The following is a 22,675-nucleotide window of genomic DNA, read 5'->3' as shown; positions in this document are numbered from 1 at the left end:
TACTATGAGGACAAAGGTAAGTTTTTTCCTCTTGTGAGTTCTCTAACTAGCTCCTCCATGAAAAAATAATTTATATTGCCCAATGAAACAGCGAACCAATGCTCACAATAAAAATCGAAATTTTTATTTGGATTTGCAGTCTCTGCACCATCTTAGGTATGGTTACCACCAGAGTGAGGGATTTTGCTATATATGGTCTTAATTCTCAATGGACTTACTTCTTAGCCCTAGAGACTTAGACATTCAGTCCAAGGGCAGTCTAGATTACCTATTGCTTATTTAACTTCAATTCATAGCATGGCACCAGTTTCCAACAGAACAAATTGTTTGTTATCTCTATTGTCTCAATAGCCTCACTTAAAACCAGATATTCTAGTCCTCAAGTGTTTTTTTAGACTGAGATTTCCACAGAAATACATACACAGTGGGTTCAGTTCTAGTTTTAATGGAACCTTAGTTACACTGCTCTTTGCTGTTTATTTTCACCAACTTCTATCCTATTCTTTTACCATAGCCTATTTATCATCCATAATCACATTTCCCTTCTTACACATCTACTTTTCCCCAGTTCATGGATTTAAAATGCCTACTTTTTTCATTTTTAAATAAATGTTGTGACAGAAGCCTGGTTTCATTTTGGTTTAGGTAAAGCCTGCATTTTCTGCGCATGCTCCTATTACTAAGGAGCCTAACTCTTTTTAGTTCTTTGACACTATTTGCAGTCATGCATTGAAACACTGTTTCTCTCCCTCTCTTCTCCTCCTCTGCATGGGTCTGGAAAGCTAGCACATGAAGGCCATGGTCCTCCAGCCTGACAGCTCGAAGAGCAACCCAGTGCTGAAGTAAAATCTTCATTCCAAAGGGAAAATGTATTTTTTTAGTAGTGGAAGGAAGGAGGAAGGAGAAAAAAGGAGTAATAATCTTGTTTCTGTTCAGTGCTGCTGATTGTACAAAAACAACAAAAGGAAATTGTCAGTGAAAGGAAATCTACAAACTGTGTCCAAAATAAGCAAGTGGGGAAAAAAAATAGAAAAATCTTTCCATTATATTAATGGTCAAGGGTCTAATTTAAAGATCAGTTTTCTGATCCTGTATTACAACATGTACAACTCACAGATCCAACCACTTATGGGCCTGCATTTAGGCTTCCTAACGCGATCCTCCCTGTTACCCTAGGGATTCTACAGCAGGATGAACTATTTCTCCCTTTCTTCTTTCCTGAACTGTATGATGGTTTTTACATGAAAACCACTGTCCAGGAAGGAATATGGCAGCTGCAAGACACACTCACCATGGTTTTCTTCTGCCTTTCCCATTTCCATCCGTGCCATGGAAATAGGAAGGCAATCCTGCCTGTGGATCTCTCTTGACATGGTAGGGATTTTTTTTTTTTTAACCACATGGAAAACAGAACTTTTGTGCCCATTTAAGCAGGTGCCACTGATCGCCTGGAGACAGAGGCATCAAGGCAAATGATATTTCAGCATTTGCTTATATATGTATTAACTGTCCACCCACCAGAGAAATGTCCTCCTGTACAACGATCCTTCACATGGGACATGTGTAGCAATTTCTTATGTGAACTTAGCTATATTCTTCTGAAACCATTTCAGGGACAAACCTTTTTTTGACAAATGTACAGAAACATTAATTTGAGGAGTTGAGTTTTTTTTATTTTAACACCTAATACAATTCAAATTTAAAGGATTACTTGCACAAAAAAATAAACACATTTGGTATAAAAATTTATCATCACTTTAACACCTTTTTTCCTCTTATGGCCTGCGCCTTCTCTGGAGCAGAAACATATAAAGACTAATGGCACAAGTCTGTTTTATTCTACAGCATTTTTTTGTTTTTACATACTCAAGTACCCTAGAGGACAACAGCCCGCTGTATACAAGAACCATTTTCTTCAGCCTGCTGAATTAAGTTTCATAAAGAACCAAAGCTATAAAGGCATTTTAAAAACCATTGTCTCATTTTTTTTTTCAGAAGCACTGACTTTTTGCACCATTTATATACATAGTGTTACATAACAGCTCTTGAGTACAGTACATGCAGCAGAATATATCTGTTGTATATAAAACATACATTTAAAATCTTGACGTATCGGAATTTTTGGAAGATTGAGTAATTGTAGAATGCCCACTGCTTAGAGAAAATGGTTTGATAGTACAAATGTCTGCATATGTTGGCCACTGGAACAATCCAAGGCTCACTGGAATAGTATCTGTAGCACATCAATGTGCATAAATAATTTACTTACAATATTAAAACACAACTAGCAAAATCAATAGTTCAAGATCTTACGACTGCTATGTTAACCCTTAAGTGGTTACAAGGAAGTGTGGTGGGGGTTCCTCCCCCTCCCAAGTCCTCTATAAAACCTTTAGTATGTAATTTGTTTTCCAGATAAAGAAACTTATTTATGTCTACTGCCTCTTCTCTTCATTGCAGCTGTACACTGTGGACAGTACCATTTCCCTTTCGGTGCTTCTGTCAGTCCAACACATCCGTAGTGGAACCACTCAATAGGGCACTATAAAAACAGAGTTTAAGAGAAGGTTTGGGATTTGGGGTGTTTTCAAAACACCTATCACAAATACAATTCTATGAAAATGAAGCATGAGTAAAAAGCATAGATTCTGCTTTTCACACAAAGTCACAGGACAAAACGAGAAGAGAGGGGGATCTCAGTCCCTAATGTACACCCAATAGACTAAGGAAAGTGATAAAAATTCTAGCAGTCATATATGGACTCACATAACAGAGCAAAAGAAGTATGTTGTGCTTCGAAATACTTAGTTTGACAACAGTAAGTGACACAAAAGTAATCTTATCACTAACTTCTGTTTAAATGTAGTATCTCAGTAAATACATAATTACATTCAACTGTTCTTTTAAAACTTTTTTATTTGAAGGGGACAACTGATACTAGTAGTGACATAGCTAAAAGTTCCCAGAAATAAAGGGCATTTTAAAGACGCCAAACCTTCCCAGTAAAGGGTGAAGCCTTCTGAAAGAACCTGAACTGTGGGGACAGATGAGAAGTTTCCTGAAGAATGGTTCAACTCATATGCACGTTACTCTAAAAAACTGTACTCTAAAACCAACCCTAAAGAAAAGTAACTCCTGTGAGCAATAGTCACATGCACAAGCCTCTCATGAACCTTTTGAACTTTGTTACTTACGTCTTGGTTATCACAGCCTACCATTTCACCATAGGACACCTAGTAAATAAGAAAAAAAACCCTTATTAATAATTATATTACTAATTAAAAGCAATCAACGTTTTCAAAGGGCTAAAGTTCAAGTTTCTTCATTTGAGGAATTTTTCCATTAACAGCAGCAACAATATTTTGATTTTTCTTTTGTTACACAACCCAAAGAACATCATGTTCACAGCAAATTGATTTTAAAAAATTTTTTATGCAAAAAAAAGATACTTCTGCATATTTGAGGTTGGATAAAAAAGGTTAGCATTCAAAACCTGAATGAAGCACATTTTGGTCTGAACAACAGTGCTCAGTACATTATCAGCCCAGTTTTCAAGATTATATTGACGTCTGGCGTTTCCCTTGCATACATGACAGTTTCAAGCACTTTATTTGAAACAATCAAATACTTTCAAGAGAATTACAGAATTCTATAAACTTTAAAAAAAGCCATCACTCTTAAAAGTGTTTAAAAAAAGAACAGGCATTTTTAAATAAAAGTTTCTGATGTTGTCATTCAGTCTCTCAAGTTTCCGGAGAGCTTTTATAAAACTAGTTTTTTGTTTGGTTGTTGTTGGGTTTGGGTTTTTTTTGTTTGTGGGTTTTTTGGGGGTTTGTTTCAGGGTTTTTGTTGTTGTTGTTGTTGTTGTTGGGTTTTTGTTGGTTTTTTTTTTTTTAAGGAAAGTAGGAGACACCAGGCAAATTCCTTAGTAACTTAAAATTTTAACTAAATTCACTGTGAACCTGTTCAATTTTTAATTTAATCATTCCTGAAATCTTCATTAAAAGACTTAAAACCCTCCAGGTACATCTCATCACTGGAAAACTTGCTTGTTTTTAGCTTCAACAGTTGAGCTGATGATTCACATCACCAGTCAGTAAATAAAAACAGATCAGAATTTCAAGACTGCTGTCATGGTTTAACCCCAGCCAGCAACTAAGCACTATGCAGCTGCTTGCTCACTCCTCCCTGCTCCCAGTGGGATGGGGACGACAATCGAAAAAAAGGTAAAACTCATGGGTTGAGATAACAACAGTTTAATAACTAAGTAAAATAAAATACTAACAATAATAATAATTAAAAATATACTACTAATAATAATAATATTGTAATGAAAAGAAGAAAACAAAAAACAAAAACGAAAAAAAAGAAGTAGTAAAAAAAAAAAGGAATAAAACCCAAGAAAAGACAAGCGATGAACAGTGCAATTGCTCACCACCCGCTGACCGATGCCCAGCCAGTCCCCAACCAGCAATCAGCCCCCCCACGGCCAACTCCCCCATTTATATACTGAGCATGACGTTCTATGGTATGGAATATCCCTTTGGCTAGTTCAGGTCAGCTGCCCCGGCTCTGCTCCCTCCCAGCTTCTTGCACACCTGCTTGCTGGCAGAGCATGGGAAACTGAAAAGTCCTTGGCTTAAGAGAAGCGCTACTTAGCAACAACTACAACATCAGAGTGTTATCAACACTATTCTCACACTAAATCCAAAACACAACACTGTACCAGCTACTAAGAAGAAAATTAACTCTGTCCCAGCCGAAACCAGGACAACTGCATATAGAATGTTTTGAAATTAGCAATCAGAGAAGGAAGTTCAACTACAGCAAAATAGCAGCTCTAGTTGTATTTCAGGTTGGAAGCCATGCTTACCTGATTACAAATGCAGTATCGTGGCTCATTTGGATCATAGGTCCAGTCAACCTGGCTATTAGAATCGGACTCTGGTATTACTGCTGTTTGCTGAGACAGTTCTTGTGCCAGTGCAGATGAAGAAGAACATGATGATAGAGAGGAAGAAGAGGAAGATGATGAGGACTGCTGACTTGAGGATTTGTTGTTGTTTCTGGGCAGGGGGGAAGGAAAAAAAAATAGCATACATAATTTAAATTCATTTCCTGCCAAGTGAATCACTAAACAAGTACTTTGTTGACTCTGAAATACTGTAGTATGTAAATCCCAAAGCATCATTCCCTAACAGATTTCATTCAACAATTGCAAGAACTGAAATGGACACACTGAATGCTCTTTGGAAAAGGAAACAAGTCGTAACAGCTTACAAGTGCAAGACAGGCTATTCTAATCACTCAAATTTAACAGCTTTGAACTGCCAAACGGCTTTAATGAATGTTTTTCTTCACAAAATTTTTGATCAACAGCCTTGGTGTCAAGTCCCCGTAAAAATTACGTTACCAATAAAACAGGAATTTACATATAAATAGTGTCATATGTCATGTAAAATAGATAACTGTTTTGAAGATGACTGATTCAATGTTAATCTCCACTCAAGCACCACCAATCAGCCCATAAGAACAGTGCAAGAATACAAATTCTATGCTTTTGCTTATAGGTCAGATCTGACACCCAAGATATCCACAGATGAAAAATGCTTCTAAGACAAAATTAACAAAATGAGCCGTGAACACACACAAATTTGTATGAAGAAAAAATGCAAGTCAGTTTAAAAGGATGGACATTTTGAGACAAACTCTTTCAAATACAACTTGTGATTGTTGTCACAATGCGTTGTGACACTGTGTTGTTTAAAATGTTTTTAAACTTCATTTTAATCAGAAATAAAATTCATTCTGTTTCCTGTCCTAGATGGTCAGCCATCAGAAAGTGTTGTGATTCTTTGTGAAGTGGCATGAAGCAGATCTCCAGATTATTTCAAAACCATCAACAAACCATTGCATGGCAATTCCCAATATTTGCCATTAGGCCAAATCTTCTCTCTCCACAACACAGAAAAATGAGGGAAGAAACTAGACCATATCACAGATGAAAAAGCAAATCAAGACATTTATTTAAAACCTTGGAGTGAGTTTGCTTAAAGAAAAAAAAAAGTGAGAGGACAAAAGAAGAAAGCCCTGAACAAAAAAAGGCCAGCAGGCAATAGCTACCTTCTGCTGATCCCCCCTCCCAGATATTAAATAGGAAGTATTTCTAATATGGCCCATGACCCTTAAAAGAAAGGTAAGCCGTCTTAAAAGCTATAATTGCAGTCAGCAGGTAAGAAAACCTACTTGCTTTTTCTGCCACTTCGTGAATCTGTGGTTGATGAACTTAATGTCTGTGTTAATGTAGACGCCAGAGCTGATGATGAATACCCAGTTGAATCTCTGGATAATGAAAATTCTCTTCCAAGCTGAAAATCATTGTTCTTAAATGCTTCATAGCTGGCTTTTAGACTGGATGTTCGTCTTCCTTCCTTCATCTAAAAGGAATACTGATATTGTATCAGATTACACAGTAGAGCTCTTACAGAAGACATACCAGGCTGCTAACTGCTAATTATTTGCACAGGTTCATTATTCACCCTGTTAAAAAAATGATGTATAGCAAGTGGTAAAAAGGTGTAAGAATATCCCACAGGAAAAGCTGGAAAACAAGCTGTCTCTTTATGCAAGTTTTACAGGATGAAACTGTAGCATACAAACAAAAATGATAACATAAGAACTGAATCACATCAGCTGAAAATGATCATGGGAATTCAGATTTAAAAAAAAAAAAAATATCACTAGTCTTTCTTCTTAATCAATAGTGGATGGCAGAATGACAAGAATGTTTTGACATTACCTGTGCCGTGGCTTGCACTGCTTGAGCTGCTGCCATGGTAATTGCACCGGCCCCGGATCCTGAAGATAATGAGCCCAGGTTATATGATGCCAATGGTTGAGAAGAGTTTGTATTGTATGCAGTGTTTGAAGAGGATGATGAATTACTGTTTCGACACCCTTGATGAACAGAACACATTTATGAAATTCAAAATGAAACTAAATTCCTTTGCATTTTAAGAAGCGTTATATATGACAACCAGTGAAAGAGTAGGAACTCCATTTATGCATCAGAGCAGTCTGATCATTTGGAAAAAAGTTTAAAAAGTCATTTGACACGGCCAGTATTGACTTAAGAAAAAAAGAAGTTTGTTCCCCACCTATCCTTATGTGCAAGGAGTCCTTCTAGAAAGACAGTCCTCACTATCATATTCAGCTATCAAAGAACAGATGCAGCTGCTATGTCTATATAAACCCAATCTCTGTTGAAATAATGCTGACTACTGTAACCATCAAGAAGAGAGTAAGAATTTGACTGTACACCTATACTGTTTCTGAAGTAAAACTTTTAACAATCTTAATTCTCAAAACTACAAATCACAGTTTTAATGCAACACAGATTTCCATGGCCATCTACAGACTGACAGCTGCTCAAACATAGTTACATTTTATTTGCCATCTCATGTGAAGTTCCTCCAGGAGAAAAGTAAAACGGATCTGAGGGAGACTACTTAAAACTGATGAACAGCACTAAATTCCAAAATGTAAGGTAGTTTACTTACTATAACCTCTCACAATCTTTTATTTTCAGAAAAGAAACTATGAAACACCCTTATTTTGAAAATGGGCAGGAAGTTGTGGGTTTTTTTTTAATTCACTACTCAAAAAGACTTCTCACCTCTTTTGAAATAGACAACACATGAAAGAATTTTATTTTATTGTAGCCGAATGCCATGTCAGAGCAACCCTTAAAAAAAGCGTGAAAATTCTTTTCCCTTACTTTGGAAATTTTCTACTACTGGCTGAATGAAACTACTGTTACCTTCTTTCAAGCAGTGTAAATAAAAAGAAACAGCCAACATGCAGCTGTTAAATGACAACAAAGCTGATGCACTTCATGGACAACACAGATGAGTAACAATGCCTGCAATTTCTCATGTTTCAAATGACTGAAAATCCCAGAGGAAAGGGTATGAGCCTCTGATTTCAAAAGACAATAATTCACAAATATAATTGGGTTTCTCTTCTTCTGATTAAAAAGCAATGAAATGCAATTAAGATTACCTGGTGTATTTTCTTTAGAAGCATCTGAAGTCAGGGTAGACAGAAGAGCTTCAGATTTAAACTTCTTTTCAGGGACATGATCCGTTGTACTATGGTGAGAGGATGGATTGTGTTTCCTTTCTAAATGAAACAAATGAAGGGAACTTAAATGTAAAACCTTTTCAGCTTGAAAATCAAACTATAACTAGAGATAATAAAACAGCACTTTCAACTAATTCCCACCAGCAAAACCTTATTATTTCCCTCTTGCACTTCTTCTGAATAGACATTATTATCATTGCATTACGCCTGTTTGCCCCCCCCGCAATGTTTGGAGAAAAAGAAAAAAGTTCTGAACATTTTTTTTTCCTCTAATACTACTCAACAAAAAATAAGGAAACATAAAAAGTGGACATGTTTTTAAGTGTCAAATACTTACTCTCTACTGGAGTGTGAGAATGGGCGTGATGGTTATTCACAGGCTGTGATGGTGTATCCAGCTCCAGAGACCCTAAGAGGGAGGTAAAAAGGATAGGACAATTTCAGTCATCATTGGCATGGTTTTGACTTTTAGATACTAAATGAATCTTTATAATATTAACAACCAAATCACTATGCAATTATATTTATTTTAAACAGAAAGATTTTTGCTAGAGTTTAAACCCTTCCTGTGGTACAACCAGGAGCCAGTGAGAAGAACAGTTTTAAAATAAAAATTGGTGACTGCTGCTGTTCAACTGTTGAAATCAAGAAGTTAAGATCAAGGCCAATAAGGAGAACGAACAACAACATTGCCCTCAACATGCCACTTATTGAAATGAGTTGCACACAAGCCGGTGATGGTTGGAGAATGCTGCACCAAAAGTACTGACAATCTCCACTAATACGAATTGAAAAGAAGATTGTAACAGGTAAACTGTATTAACGAGACATCGTGTCCCACTGAGTCCATCTTGTCACATTGAGTCAAAACACACAAGCACTAGCAACGTCTTTCAAGATGATCTAACATTCAACAGGAAGGGCTTCAGATCATTATCCAAATTTTCTTAACATTTAAAATACACAGAGCAACAATCCAAAGAAAGGGGAAACAAAAAAGAAAAAAGGCTGGGGGGGGGCACAAATGCAAGCCTATGTCTAAGAATAACATTTCTTGTAATATGAGGTTAAACGATTGCAGCATAGGAGAGACTTTGACCATAAATGTCCATTAGAACAATATACAACAGTTTGTGTATCAATCTTTGGCAAAAAGATTTTGAACTAGCTGCAATACCTTTATACTTACATTTACATACAACATTTACATACACTTACATACAACTTACTTTTATACAGAAGACAATTCAAGAAAGTAATTCACATTCATTTTTCAAAATTTGTAGCTTCAATATTTCTTTACGTCTTTGTTTTTCAGTGCTTTCAAAAAGTACATGAGTGTATTACAAAAGTATAAAGAAAATTATTCTAAAAGGGGTTCAAAGCATAAGGAGATATTTTGGCTGAGGTAACATTAATCATGTTATGAACTAGTCCAAAGGCTGCCCTCTGGCGGAACCTCAACAATATGTATTTACTCTGAAAGCTAAAAATGTTAAGAGGCTTCTACTTTTCACTTCATTAAAAAAAAAAAAAACAAACCTTAAAGATGCAACATGCACTCTGGTACCTTTCTATTTCGAGTTCTTGAAATTCTACCTACCTCCCTCACCAAACACATAGCTCAACTGAAGGTAGTATCACATCTTAAAACTGCAGCTGGGATTCCAACTAAAACAAACTAGTCCTTTTCTGTAGTTGCTAGTTCATTAAAAGCACTTACTTTGCAGTTTTCTTTTTGTGCCTGTTATTTGTAATAGCAACTACAAATAAAATATCCAAAACCTCCCAGCTTTCATGACAAGGCCATATGAAGTTCGAAGAAAGAATATTTATTCCTAAGCTCCTCAAGTGATTTAGGTTACTTTTCACTATCCTTGGGTACGAGAACAGTCACTGCCTCTTAGCTCCATAATCACAGTAGTTAAATCAACTTTGAAATTTATCATAATCACATTTGAACTTGATGTCTAAATGCTGATGTGTATATAAAGGTCAGATTCTTCTACACGAAGCCGGCCAAAAAAGCTGTCACATCACATTTTTGTTCACATTCTGAATACCAGCTTTCTTACCCAAAATGCTTGTCCCTCACTACCCCATTACAAAACAACCCATTCTCTCCCCTTTAAAAAAAGAAAACCACTGAGTACCTAACTTTACTTGATATTCCACACCTGCAACTAAAATAATGACCCTCCTCAATTTGGTGGCAATCCATTCAAGTAAGAAATGGTACGCTTTCAACTGAGTAGGTGGCAAGCTTAGGCTGAAGTACTTGTCTGAATACCTACAGTCATTAAAAACAGGTTTAAAGAATTCTGTACCTGACTGTAGCAATTCACAAGTGCAACAGTTGTGCGAAAAAAATTATTCTAATTACTCAGTTGTATTTTGACTTCACTGGTAAAAATTGAGGTTGAAAGTAAAATTTGAGAATCACTGACTGATGAAAAGTATGCGGGTTACAACACAATTTTGAAACAAGTGGAAATACTGCCGGCCAATAACGAGTGTATGATATTTTAATTTTGCAGATTGACAGAAAATCTGTCAAGTTCTTAAAGAAAATCATGCATACTTACGTCTCTCTAATATTTCTGTAATTCCAGCATTATCTGCTTCAAGTTCCATTTTAAATTTAGCAAGTTCCTGGTCCAATTTTCTCAAATGACGGTCTACCTGTTTTTGAGACAAAGCAACAATAAATAGCATCCAGTTCTGGAACATGAATATCTACATCCTTAATCTCAGGCTTGCTAAAGATTTCCCTTCCAGCAATTCTCTGCCATGCAGCACTAAGCACGTATAAAAACACACAGAAGCATAACTTCTCAGTCACCTACATTTCCCTAACTCAGCAGAGATACTAGAGTTAACACCAAAATAGCGCTGTTGCTCCTAAGCCACGCAGTCAATTACAGGATACAATAAGGCTGCATATTGGTTCAGCAGCTAGAAGCCCTCCTCTTACTGTAGGCAATGTTTCAAGACACAGTGTTAAGTGTTTCTTTTGAGAAAAAAGATTAAGTGGACTTGGGGGTGTTGTGGGTATGCGTATAGAAAGGGGAAGAGAAAGAACAGTACATGACATGCACTTTAGACGAGGCTGGGCTGCACTGGGGAAACTGCAAGTTTACTGAATTGCAATTGGTATGCCGCTATACACATCAGTAAACTTAAGTATTGAGTAAAAGGGTCTCTAAACTGTAAGTGTAAAGACTCCTGTGCATTTGAGTAAACTATGACATGCTCCTGGGTACTGAAAATTAACAAAATAAAAAAAATCTGAACTTAGTATCATGGAAAGAAACACTATGTTCCAAATGCTTTCTTCATCTGTAGTCATAAAGCAGAATGTACCCATCTCTAAACTATTAAAAATTGAACGGGTTTTTGCAGTTACCAGCTAACCAAAAGAGAGGGGGTACGTTCCAACTTTTGGAACTAACTTTTGGTTAGCTAAAGTGAAACTAAAGCAAACAAGAAATATTTGTTTTATGTTTACTATATTGTAGTGCAGTCTGAGTTGCAGGTTCTGTTCTCTGAGAAAATGTAAAATAAATATACTTAAAATTCAAAATCCACATACTATAAGGAAGAGTAACTTGCTCATGGTCTCTTTTAAAAAAAAAATAAATAAAACAAAATCAACATGCATGAAAACCTTGGGATTTCCAAGATTATTTCTGTATGTTTTGTATTTAAGTGACACTTACTACCCAAAGCAAAAAAATTCTTAAAAGTCAGTAAAATATTAAATGTTTCTTTCACCACCAAAATATCTGTATGTAGCTGACATAACAGTACAGGTAGCACAGTTTTAGTGCTTATCAAAATGTTTAGAACTCCTTAGGGCATAAATTTACGTAATTCACCACAAGCCTTCTGTCCACTTACCAAATCATATATTTGATTAGCCAGTTGCACTTTTTCATCTGCGTCTTCCAAAGCCTTATAATAATCCTGTTACAAAGAGATTTTTTTTTTTTTAAGATTATGAATGTAACTGAATTAATTTCAGTCATTTTAAGCTGTTGTTATCCAGCACAAAATGTAAGTTAAAAGGAGAAATTCAAATCAGTTTTCAGAAAGACTGTGAAGCTCTACTGTAAACAAAAATCAGCTAAATTTTAGAGGAGAGATATAATACATATCAATTTATTGTTTGTGCCTTAGAAAAAGCCAAACTACAAGATGTAGACACTTCCTCCTACAGTGATATTCTGCAAGAAATGCTACAAGAAAAGAAACAGTCTTGGATTTATTTTATATTACGCAGCATAAGGTTATGGACTCAAAATGAGATGGTATCTTTTACTTTGTATGGATCTTTAGGACCACGGCAGATACTACTGCCCTTCAAAATGATGGTAAACAGTACTGTGAGGGGAGGCCTTTCCAGCACTGTAGTTAAATAGGGATAATGATGTATATAGTTTGTAGTTTAAATCATTTTAAAATACATTTATATAACTCATAAGTGTATTATAAAATAATTTGACTAAAGCAATCCAATTTTAAAGTCTGCTCTAACTAATGAAAATCCACAGACAAAACTTTTTTTATTTAAAGTATGTTTACACATGGTTTTACTCTAGATTTAAACAGGCTTAAGTGCCTTTTTATTCTCAATTTCCACTGAGGAGTATCTTGCTTAGGCAAAAACTACTTGAAATTTTGGTTCAGCTAAAGTCAAAAGCAAATTTTTCATTTACTCTAGTGAAGTCAGAGCTTTGACTTTTTCTTTTTTTAAATATAGAAATCTTTTTGTATTAATTAAGGAGAAAAAACCCCTTGGCCAAATAAGGGGCTGAAGTAGCAAGTGTAGGAGACTACAAAGGAGTTTCTCCTGACAAAATGGCGGACTACCTTGCTAATAATACCACCACAAATGCCTGAGTGTTGAAGGATAAAACAGAACACATCCATCTTCTTATTCCTCCCTCCCTAAAGCTACATATATACCATATGTGTAACATATACAAGGACACAGGCAGAATCACAGGAAATGCTGAAGCTAAGCTTGAAAAATATCCTCTAAAGAAAGCCAATTAACTTCTGCAACTTCATGTCACACAAGCAGAAACAAAAAGTCTGAGCTGAAAATTTAGTACCTGGCTTCCTCACTATTTCAGGATCATAATTTTTAAAATGCTAGCAAATACTGGGTAAAACTTGAGAGAAATGCTTGATCAAAGAAACCTTTCAGTCATTTTTCTCCTCCTAGGTAGTTCTATCCATCACTGCGAAAGCCCAAGGGAAGTCACAGTTCTGAACGCTTAAGTCTCCATCAATCATAAGCTATTTTTTCCTAAGGTTATCTTTGTTTGCAAAAGAAAATGTGACCCACTCCTGTGATATCCTTACTTTTTTGATTGATGTCATTTGTTCTTCTCTCCATTCAGGTTTGTTTTTCTTTGCGTTCATAAAAAATTCATTTACCCTCTGCTCAAGCTGATCCATTGCATCTGTAGCACAGGAAAAGATTAAGATAGATGTTATCTTCTCCTGTACATAAACATTATGAAATAAGGCAGAATTTTTTTCTTAAACAAAGTTGACAGGACTGAGGTGCAAACTATTAGAGAGGAAAAAAACCAAAAAAACCAAAACAACCAAGTGACAGTGGACAGAGGAGGGAAATACTTACCTTAATTTCCAAGAAGCAGAATTGCATTCTGGTAGTATTCTCATCAAGGTTCTTGTGCTCTCCAGCATGGGACAGGCAGGACTCCAAGTTCTAAAGGTTTTTTGTCCCTAAGAGCAGTGGTAGTGACTTAAAGCACGACCCAAACTCCTCACCCAGGGCTCTAGACTGCTGACTTTGGAACATTCTAGCCAGTTACAAACTGAGCAGGAAACAAAATGTTCTCCTAAGAGAAACAGTCAAATACAAAACCAAATAATTGAAAAAATTAGTGCCTCAAAAAGGTAGAGCAACTGAAGAGTCAAGTCACCGCCTTTAAGTCAAGGCCCTCTCCATTGTATGCTAGGAAGGGTGAGGGCAAATTGAAAGCACTCACAAAGTTATTTCCCCCACCCCCACAGGGTAGCACTAAGGGGTAAATGCACTAATGAAATACTATTTGGACAGGATTCTCACTTACATGAACTTGAGAAATATCGTAAGGAAAAAAATAAAGCCACCAATTCTCTAACATTAACTACCGTAAGAAAGGAAAATGTCAACTACAAGTTTTTTGTTTTGTTGTTTATTGAGACAGGAACAGGGATTCCCTTTCCTTTTCTTCCACCCTCCTTCAAAAAAAAAAAAAAAGCACTGAGTTTACTATTTCAACAGCTGGACACTTGTGCATGCAACAGCTTGCATATTTCCAAAAACATGCAGCTGCCTCAGTCAAACTAGCTTCGACAGCCTTGCTAGTCTCAGGATAGATGATAATACTGAAAATTTTTTCACAGCACTCTCAGCAATACTGTCCAGATAGCAGTTTCAAATTAAACGTGACAACGCCCCAACTACCTACAGACTTGAGGCTCTGGGTGTAAAACACTTAAGATGCTTTCCAGACACCACAATCACATGATGGCCATCATCTCTTGCCAAAAAAAAAAAAAAAAAAAAAGTGAATTAACTAGTTCAAGAAACTCATGAATCCCCAAGTATGATTAACTCTTCAAATCCAATGGAGCCCAAAGGTTTTCTCACTCTGTGAAAATTCACAACTAGAACTAACTGTTCACGTAAATAACCAAAAATCATTTATACTAAACGATCAAAAACATTCATCGATTTTCCCTATGCTGGGAACGTCCAGCATCAAAACCAACAGGAACCAAACAACTGACAGGACAGAGCGCAATTAATCCCAAGCCAGAACAGTTGAGACATAGGCTCACATCAACTTTATTTAGACCCAGACAAACAAAGTAGTCAAACAGTTTTGGTGTAAAACAGGTTAAAAATGGGAGAATCTGTACCATGAGCATTTTCCACTTGCACTGTGTTATTCAGGGAGAAGATTAAGAAGCCTGAGCAGCAAGCAAGCAGCACACACTTTATGTGGAGGCTTCTAAAAGCTTTGTTCTTTGACCAAATGACTATAATTTGGTCTGTAAAGCCAACAGACAAAACGTTCTATCTCCTATTCCCAGAGTGCAAACAACTAGGTGATAATTATTCTAATGGCTCCATAGACATGAAAAGAAAGAAAAAAAAATCTTCCCTCTTTACTTTTTATTGAGGACAGATATCAGTCTGTGTGAAACTGCATAAGGGAAAAATTGCAGAGTCTGAAAGGGCAGAAATGGCAAAGGGGAATGCAGGTCAGATCTATTAAATTATATGAAAAGTTCTCTCTGGCACACTCAAGTTCCTTCACCTTTTCTCCCCCCTTACCTTTTTAATCCAACTGTTGTACTATATTCTGAGATACTAATTTCTTAGATCAGATTTCCCAAGAGAGTTGCCAGAAATTCTATTAGAAGAGAGGCCTTTTTCCAGAGCCTGACATTTTACCATGGAGGCCTGATAATCCATGACTAGAACTTAAATAGAGAAACACATTTTATGCTCTATGTGGAGCTCAGTTAAAGCTAAAGAGTCAAGTCACAACTCAGATGGTCTTCACTTTTCCCACAGCAGCCTTATCAGGGCATGCAGTGGGTACAGCTGGTTTATTATTTCTTTCACCAACAAACAGCAGCACCAGCCCCACTAGAAGCCCATGTGGTCCAAACAGGACAGAATATAAAGCCAACATTGGCTCTAAAACACAGCAGCACAGTTATCTCTGAATTGCAACTCATGTAGGTTTCTGGGACAGTGTCACTCAAAGTACTGTTTTCAAGTACTTCAGAGACACTGCATCTTCACAGCAAGTCACTATGTCCCAGCATGAGAACAACCTCCAGGTTTGCATGTAGTATTCAGCAGGCAGTTTGGCAACTGATGTTGAAGAGATGCTAGTCCAGAAGTTTTGTAAATGTCTTTGGATGCTTTGTCACTCATGGTGCAAGAATTAGAGAAGTACCAAGGTCCGAGAGATTTTTTCTCTGGGCCTAAGGTTGGTCTTAGCAGACAATATTCACTGTTACTTGCTACTTCCAGTAATACAATATGGAGTGTTATTTGCCACTTCCAGTTAAAGCAGAGGAAATGACACTACTGAAACCTTGGCAGTGCTAGTTGGCTCAGTTCCGAAACACAGTTCAAAAAAACAATTAGCTTCTTTGCCCCCCTACTGAATAGAAGTAAAATTTGTGAACTTACTCAGAACTACCTAAGTCATTGAGCTGCTCACTCCCTCTCCTGGTGCTCCCTAGAGATAGTTACTCCAGAGGTGTTATCTCCCATAAGGAGCCATTGCTCTCTTCCCACAACTTTTAAGCACCAAACCCAAGACAGCACTTAAGCCACAGCATACAGAAAAAATCCTACAGCTGGTTCAACATGCGTCGATAAAGTCTATTAAACAGACCTGCTGGGTCCACTAAAGTAAATATCCAAGGGAAAGCCTGAGACTGCACTTCAAAGTATTATAGGTTAAACTATTGTTTTCAAGAACTTTGCTCTCACATAGTGTTGCATTTTGTATTCCTGTATGGCATTCACTTGTTATTGCAAGCCTTGCTCCTTCTCTCATTCTTCTTTACAATAGTCCGACCCTTCTGTATCGATGATGCCTCTCATCTGTCGTGCAGTAACAGTTTGATTAACAACGACTTTTGCATCAGTTATAGATGAACATATTAACTGTGTGCTAAATGACAGCAACACCTAACTAGGTGTTACAGGACACCTAAGTCCCGGATGAGATTGCATTAGAAAAGATGAAAAGGCTATGCATCCTGAAAACAGCATAAGGCAGTGTATTATATCAGGACATAAGCAGAGATATACAAAGTGATCTACAAAGAAACCTAAAGCAGACTGTACCTTTGGTTACATGTCAGCTAGGGCACAAGAGGCTAAGCAAAAAGCACCTTCACATAGGCTATCATGAGGGGAGCGGGCTGGAAAGTTTCAGAGACAGCACGCCGGTACCTGCTGAAGGAGTGGGACATAACTCATGTTCCAAACCACCATCACTGCTCTTAGGGATCAAAAATCTAAAGAGTTTGGGACGTGCCACCGAAAATGCCTTTGGGAGCAGCACAAGCCCAGGAGCGAAACTCCTGTAAGATCCTACTTGCGCTCAGACTCAACTGCGGGCCACGGGCGGGGCCGGGGCGGGCCGGGGCGGGCGGCCGGCTCGGCGCGGCCGTGGCTCGGCGCCGCTCGCCGACAGAGCGCCAGGCGAGCGCGCCCCGCCCCTCGCTGCGTCCCGGCGGCTCCCCGCGCGGCGCGGGGCTCCGCAGCGCCGCCTCCCGCAGCCGCACCAGCGCCCGCCGCCCCGCCGGAGACGACGCCAGGCGCCCGGTGCCGACGAGACGCGCCCGGCCCCGCAGCGCGACCCCCCACACACCCCCCCGGCACCGGAGCGGCGCTGCTGGAGAGCCGGGGCGCAGGGTGGGGAAGGGGCGCGAACGCCCCGAGCTGGCGCACGGGTCGGCGGCGGGGAGGGGGGCGGAGCGGAGCTGCCCACAGAGGTCGGAGCACCCCGGCGGCGGCGGCGCCGCTTGGCCCCCTCCTTCCCTCCTCGGCCTTCCCCTCCCGCCTCCCCACACCGCGGGCCCGCGCCCTGCGGCGGGGCGCGGCGATGGAGCGGGTGCCCGCGGCCGCCCCCCGCTGGCGGGGCGGGGCGGGGCGGGCGCTGGGGGGCGGGGAGGGGAGGGGGCGGGCAGAGGCGGAGGGGGCGGGACTCACGTACTCTGCACCTGCAGGTCCATCTCGCGCATCTCGGTGAACCTGTCGCGCAGATCCATGGGAAGCTGCTCGATCACTGCGGGCACACGGAAGGGCGGGGGAGCGGGGAGAGAAGGGAGGGAGGAAGTCAGTCACTCACTCGCCGCCGTGGGGGAGGGGGGCGCCGCCTCTTCGCCGCCGCTCCCCCCCCCCCCCCCCCGGCTCCCCTCCACCGGCCGTGCCCGGCCGCCCGGCACCCCCGTCCCGCACACACTCACTCTCCAGATAGTCCTCCAGATACAGCATGGCGGCGGCCGGGCCAGCGCCAAGGGGCTTCTCGCTAACGGGGGCTCGTCCCTTCCAATATGGCGCCGCCGCCAACAACACCAGCAGCTCGACTCAGCGAAAACAACATTGGCGGCTGACGGCGCTCGCCCCGGCCGCGCCGCGATTGGCTGCCCGCGCCGCTGACGCGCACCGTGGCTCGCGCTCTCCCCCGCGGCTTCACGGGAAACGTAGTCTGCGCGCGGGGAGGCGGCGGGAAACTACGTGTGCCGCCATGCACTGCGGCGGCCGGGCCTGCCTCCGGGGGCCGGGGGGGGCGGTCCGCCGCGGCTGAGGCGGCAACGGCCGCGGGGCGCCCGGGCGGCTGATGGGCGGCTGATGCCCCGCCGTGCCGGTTCTTCTCGACCCTAGTCGTTTCGGCCAGTCCGGGGTCCTGGAGGCATACCCGCCTCGCAGGATCCGTGCGGTTTTTCTCCGGGAGCCCCGGAACGAAAGTTCGGACGTGCGGCTGCCGGCCCTCCGGAGGGTCCCCGGGACCCGAGGACAGCCCCGCAAGTGTGGCGCAGAGAAGGGAAAAACTTGCAGCTTCTTGATGAGACTTCATGCTTTTGTTTGTTTATCCGTTATTTTAAATGCTCACAGCGGGTAACAGTGCGTAAAAAGCACAAGAAATGGCAAAACTAATGACATTGCTCCAATTTCTGTGTCTCCTCGTGAGTGACCCCAGGTGAAAAAAGCCGCTCTGTTCCGCACACATCAGTAACACGGGTAGTGACACCGTTGCAGGCATACGAGAGCATAAACTTCTGTGGGCTTTAGAACTGATGTACAGAGTAGAAAGAAGTAATTAGCAGGTAGTAGCGACTGCGATCCAGTTACAATGCTTCTTATTGTAATCTATTTTTAAACGTTTGGGGCTGAGGTTTTTCATGCAGTTTCAATCCCCCAAGTAGTCTATTTCATCACTGTTTTATCACTGTCTAATATTTATTGTTCTAATCATGGACTGATGCTTTTATCCAGATTTGTTTTTTGGCTGAGGGAAGGAATTTTTAGGGCTTGCGTGGTATCAGGTGTAGGTACAGCAGCATAAGAATCGCGGTAGCAGAACAGGCTAGCTTTCCACCATGCTTTTTAGCTCCTTTTCATGTTCTCATCTGTGCCATATGCATCCAAGCAAGGAAAGAGAGTGTATGCTTAAGCCAAGTCTGAGTAAAAACCTGTGTGGGATGTTTTTGAGTGTCAGGACCAGTGGAAAATGGCATTCTTTTCTCATGTTTTAAGTTCATATATTGTGAGTAGTTAGCTAAGGATGACTGAATTTTGGCAAGTGAAGCATAAATTTTGTGTGTAGCCTTTATGAAGACTGATGTTAGCTATGTCTCAAATACATACGGTATAGCTAAGCATTTTTTTTTAAATTCCTGTGTCATTACAGATGGAAAAAAAGGTATAACAATAACTATCAACTTCACAAAAAAGGGTTGTGCCAAAGCGGTCACTTTCCATGCTCACTCCATCATTAGCCGTGTAGTCTGTACTGCCAAAACAGAAATATCAACTAGTTTCATACATACCAATGAACAGTTTTTAGATGGTCATTAAGCTCAGTTAGCCTTAGTTGAAAGAACCTATATATTATTGCTCATACAGATCACTCTTTAATGTACGACTCCTGACACACTGGTGTAGGAATGACAATATTTTTCAAGTTTTGTGTGAGAAATTGCTTGGCCCCATTTTGTTATGTAGAAGACAAGATTGACCCTTCCTGGGAAGATAAATGCTTGCACTTTTATTGAAGTGAAAGGGTTTGATGCAGCAGGAAAACTTAGCCCATGCAAAAGCACAGCAAAGTAATGACATCCTATATTCATTAGGAGAATTTAGGGAAATCTGAATTGATGGTGTCACTTTCTTTTATGCTCGGTGGTGGCTTTAATGCTTTTTAAAGAAAAAATTTTGTCGTAGACATGTTTGGGAGCACATTTCATGCAGCAGAAGTTGAAGAGAACAATATTGTACACAAATACCATACAAAGACTCCACTGTTAGAACCACAGCTGAAACACCGTCATACAGTAAGCTCTTACCATTTGCTTCATGACCAAAATCCTGGGACAACCAGGACATCGGAACCTTGTGACTTCTCCTGTGCTCCAGTTTTCATGCCTGAGTTTGCCATGTTCTCATCTTTGCAAGCTTGGGAATAGCCAGCAAAATCCTCACTGAGGGCTATTGTGCAAGGGTATTTTCATCTAGCTCCTGTGTGTTGTGGTGCCCAGATCAAGCAAAGCAAGAAACATAGCTCTTGGGGCTGTGTCTCAGTCATTCCCTTTAGTAATAGCACGTGCACTGTCTACATTAGTGAAAAGGGAAAATGAAACTCGGGCATGCCAACAGAACGACAAAGACAAAATACTAGTGGGGCTGGCTGCTGTCTTCAAGGCATGAGTGCCCCGCTTTACGTTTCATGGTTTATTGGAACATGTGAGAGGCTTTTATAAAAATAGGAACCTGCTTCAAAAATTGTTCATTGTAGTGCTTTACAGCAGGGGGTGGGAGGGGATTATGTAGTAGAATACAAATGAAAATACAATTCAACTTGTTCAGTATCTGTTGAAAAGCAAACAGGAACTTATTTATCTACCTGTAGTCTTCTTCAGTATTTTTTTTCTAGACAGGTGGAGAAACTGTCACATTTTTTGTTTCTGCCAATGTTAATTCATATTGTACAGTCAAATGAGTAGCCACACCAGCTTCAGTGGGATCTTGTGTATAAGTGCTGCTTATCATGACATGCTGATGGAACTGAGTTTAAACTGACATTTAAGAAGTGATTATCCACTCAGGCCATAAAAAAGAAACTATTTTTACAATGGAAAACTTCCTGTTGTGTAGAAATGTAAGGAATTAACTCTATTGATTAACCCAACTTATAGAACGGCCTAATTAGAACAGCTCGTGATAAGTAAACACGGATTAATGACCATGTTTATTGGGATGCAAATACAGTGAAAAAGAACTAAACACCAACCATGAACTCAAGGTAAAAAGAAATTCAGTTTGTGAATTACAATTGACATTGTACAGCAACAGAACTGCTTAGCACAGAGAAAGGAAGGGAGGCCACAGAGGCTGCTGTTTTCTCCTGTTGCCATCAACATGAATAATGTTATATCATTTCTCCAGTTAATGTTTCACATAAATCACGTATCATCACTTGTGACAGAGTGATGGCATAAAGGAATATTACAGTTGTCCTGTGATCTACCTAAAGCTACTTGCTTGCATAAGTTTCATTAGTTTTCAACTGACAGGAAAAAAACTGATTAAAAACATGGATTTATGTTCTGATGTACACTTCTCGGATGGAGTTAAGACTTTAAAACCTTCTCCTTCTCTTCTGTCCTTACCCATTCCAGACCTCTGTAATGTCCTTTTTCTATTATTCTCATTTCTTCTATCTCTTCCCACGTGTAGGGTTGTTTGACACATCTCTAACTCCATCCTTTCCGTCTTTGTATTCCACCTGCTATCAGTCCATTGGTCTTTCCCTTTCCTTGCTCCTTTCAGATCCATTCTGTCTTCTAAGCTATATGATTTCAGGGGCTTTCTGTACCCATTTAGGACTCACTATAGCGTATTTTCTTCAATACTCTGATTTTTAACTCTTGTCTAATCCAGTGTTTCCAGACCTACAGTCCTTATGTTTTGTTTCTTTGTTTTCAAGGACAGGTTTCTAATGCTTTGATTTGAAAAAATCAGGAATGACCTACCTAGCCCATCCCTAGATTGACGCTCCAGGTCTCGGCTACTGCCGGTAGGTTCCTGCGCTTCGATTTCTCATAAGGGAGCCTCACTGCCCATTGCACACAAAGATTGCTGACATATGGAGTGTAGAAAGCAAACCCTGTCTCTTACTGAGGGCTAGCCTGCTTTCACAGAAGAACTTTAAGACACAGTGACAGCTAAGCGGCACCAGGCAGTGGTGCAACAGAGCTTACATACCACTACAAGCCTGGGTAGCTCTCAAACTACTACAAGTGAGCCTCTTGCTTTTCTTTGGCACTTGCCACTGCTGCACTACAGCAGTCCTGTCTGGCGGGCCAGAACCCATTCACCACGGTGCACTGCTGCGAGCATGTGTTGTCGATCGCAGCATTCCTAGCAGTTTTGTCTGCCAGGGTCAGCATCAGGCCTGCTGGTCTCCTCACATGCTTTCAACTATTTTATTATAATTCCTCCTCACTTCCTGTTTGTTGCCTGCTATTTTTCTGCTGTTGCTGCTGTTTTTCCATTCTTTCCAGTCCTCCCAGTCTCACAGTCCAGCTGTCCCTCCCAGCTGCCATGGACTCCACCACCTCCCATATTCCACCCCTTCTGCTGCTGCAGGGGCATCACCCGCAGCCTCATTCTCCCTCTGCAGGAAATAACTATCATTCCTGCTGTACTACACACCATGGCTATTGGAGGACATTAGTTAAATAACTAAAT

At 40.2% G+C, this 22,675-nt stretch overlaps 1 protein-coding gene across 3 annotated transcripts; it reads right to left on the bottom strand.

Annotated features, from left to right (window-relative positions):
• Window positions 1-1,651: 1,651 nt before the first annotated feature.
• ING3 (inhibitor of growth family member 3) lies at window positions 1,652-18,254 on the bottom strand. 3 transcript variants are annotated; one of them, XM_050908779.1, is made up of 12 exons: window positions 18,172-18,254; window positions 17,919-17,990; window positions 13,513-13,613; window positions 12,043-12,108; window positions 10,728-10,824; window positions 8,480-8,551; window positions 8,062-8,181; window positions 6,800-6,957; window positions 6,247-6,437; window positions 4,874-5,066; window positions 3,195-3,233; window positions 1,652-2,542 (listed from the first exon to the last, which is right to left on the bottom strand). In XM_050908779.1, exons 1-12 carry the CDS (start codon window positions 18,197-18,199, stop codon window positions 2,426-2,428), a joined length of 1,254 nt encoding a protein of 417 aa, XP_050764736.1. In that variant the 5' UTR covers window positions 18,200-18,254; the 3' UTR covers window positions 1,652-2,425. The 3 variants fall into 3 exon arrangements, with proteins under 3 accessions (XP_050764736.1, XP_050764746.1, XP_050764755.1); XM_050908789.1 differs by having other exon boundaries at window positions 6,800-6,858; XM_050908798.1 differs by lacking the exon at window positions 18,172-18,254 and adding an exon at window positions 13,796-13,902 and having other exon boundaries at window positions 17,919-17,934.
• Between the last annotated feature and the right edge of the window lie 4,421 nt (window positions 18,255-22,675).

The sequence above is a fragment of the Gymnogyps californianus genome, chromosome 1 (genome assembly GCF_018139145.2).
Source record: "Gymnogyps californianus isolate 813 chromosome 1, ASM1813914v2, whole genome shotgun sequence".
Classification (NCBI taxonomy): domain Eukaryota; kingdom Metazoa; phylum Chordata; class Aves; order Accipitriformes; family Cathartidae; genus Gymnogyps; species Gymnogyps californianus.
Note: the sequence above shows the minus strand (reverse complement) of the source record. Positions and strands in the feature narration are given on the sequence as shown.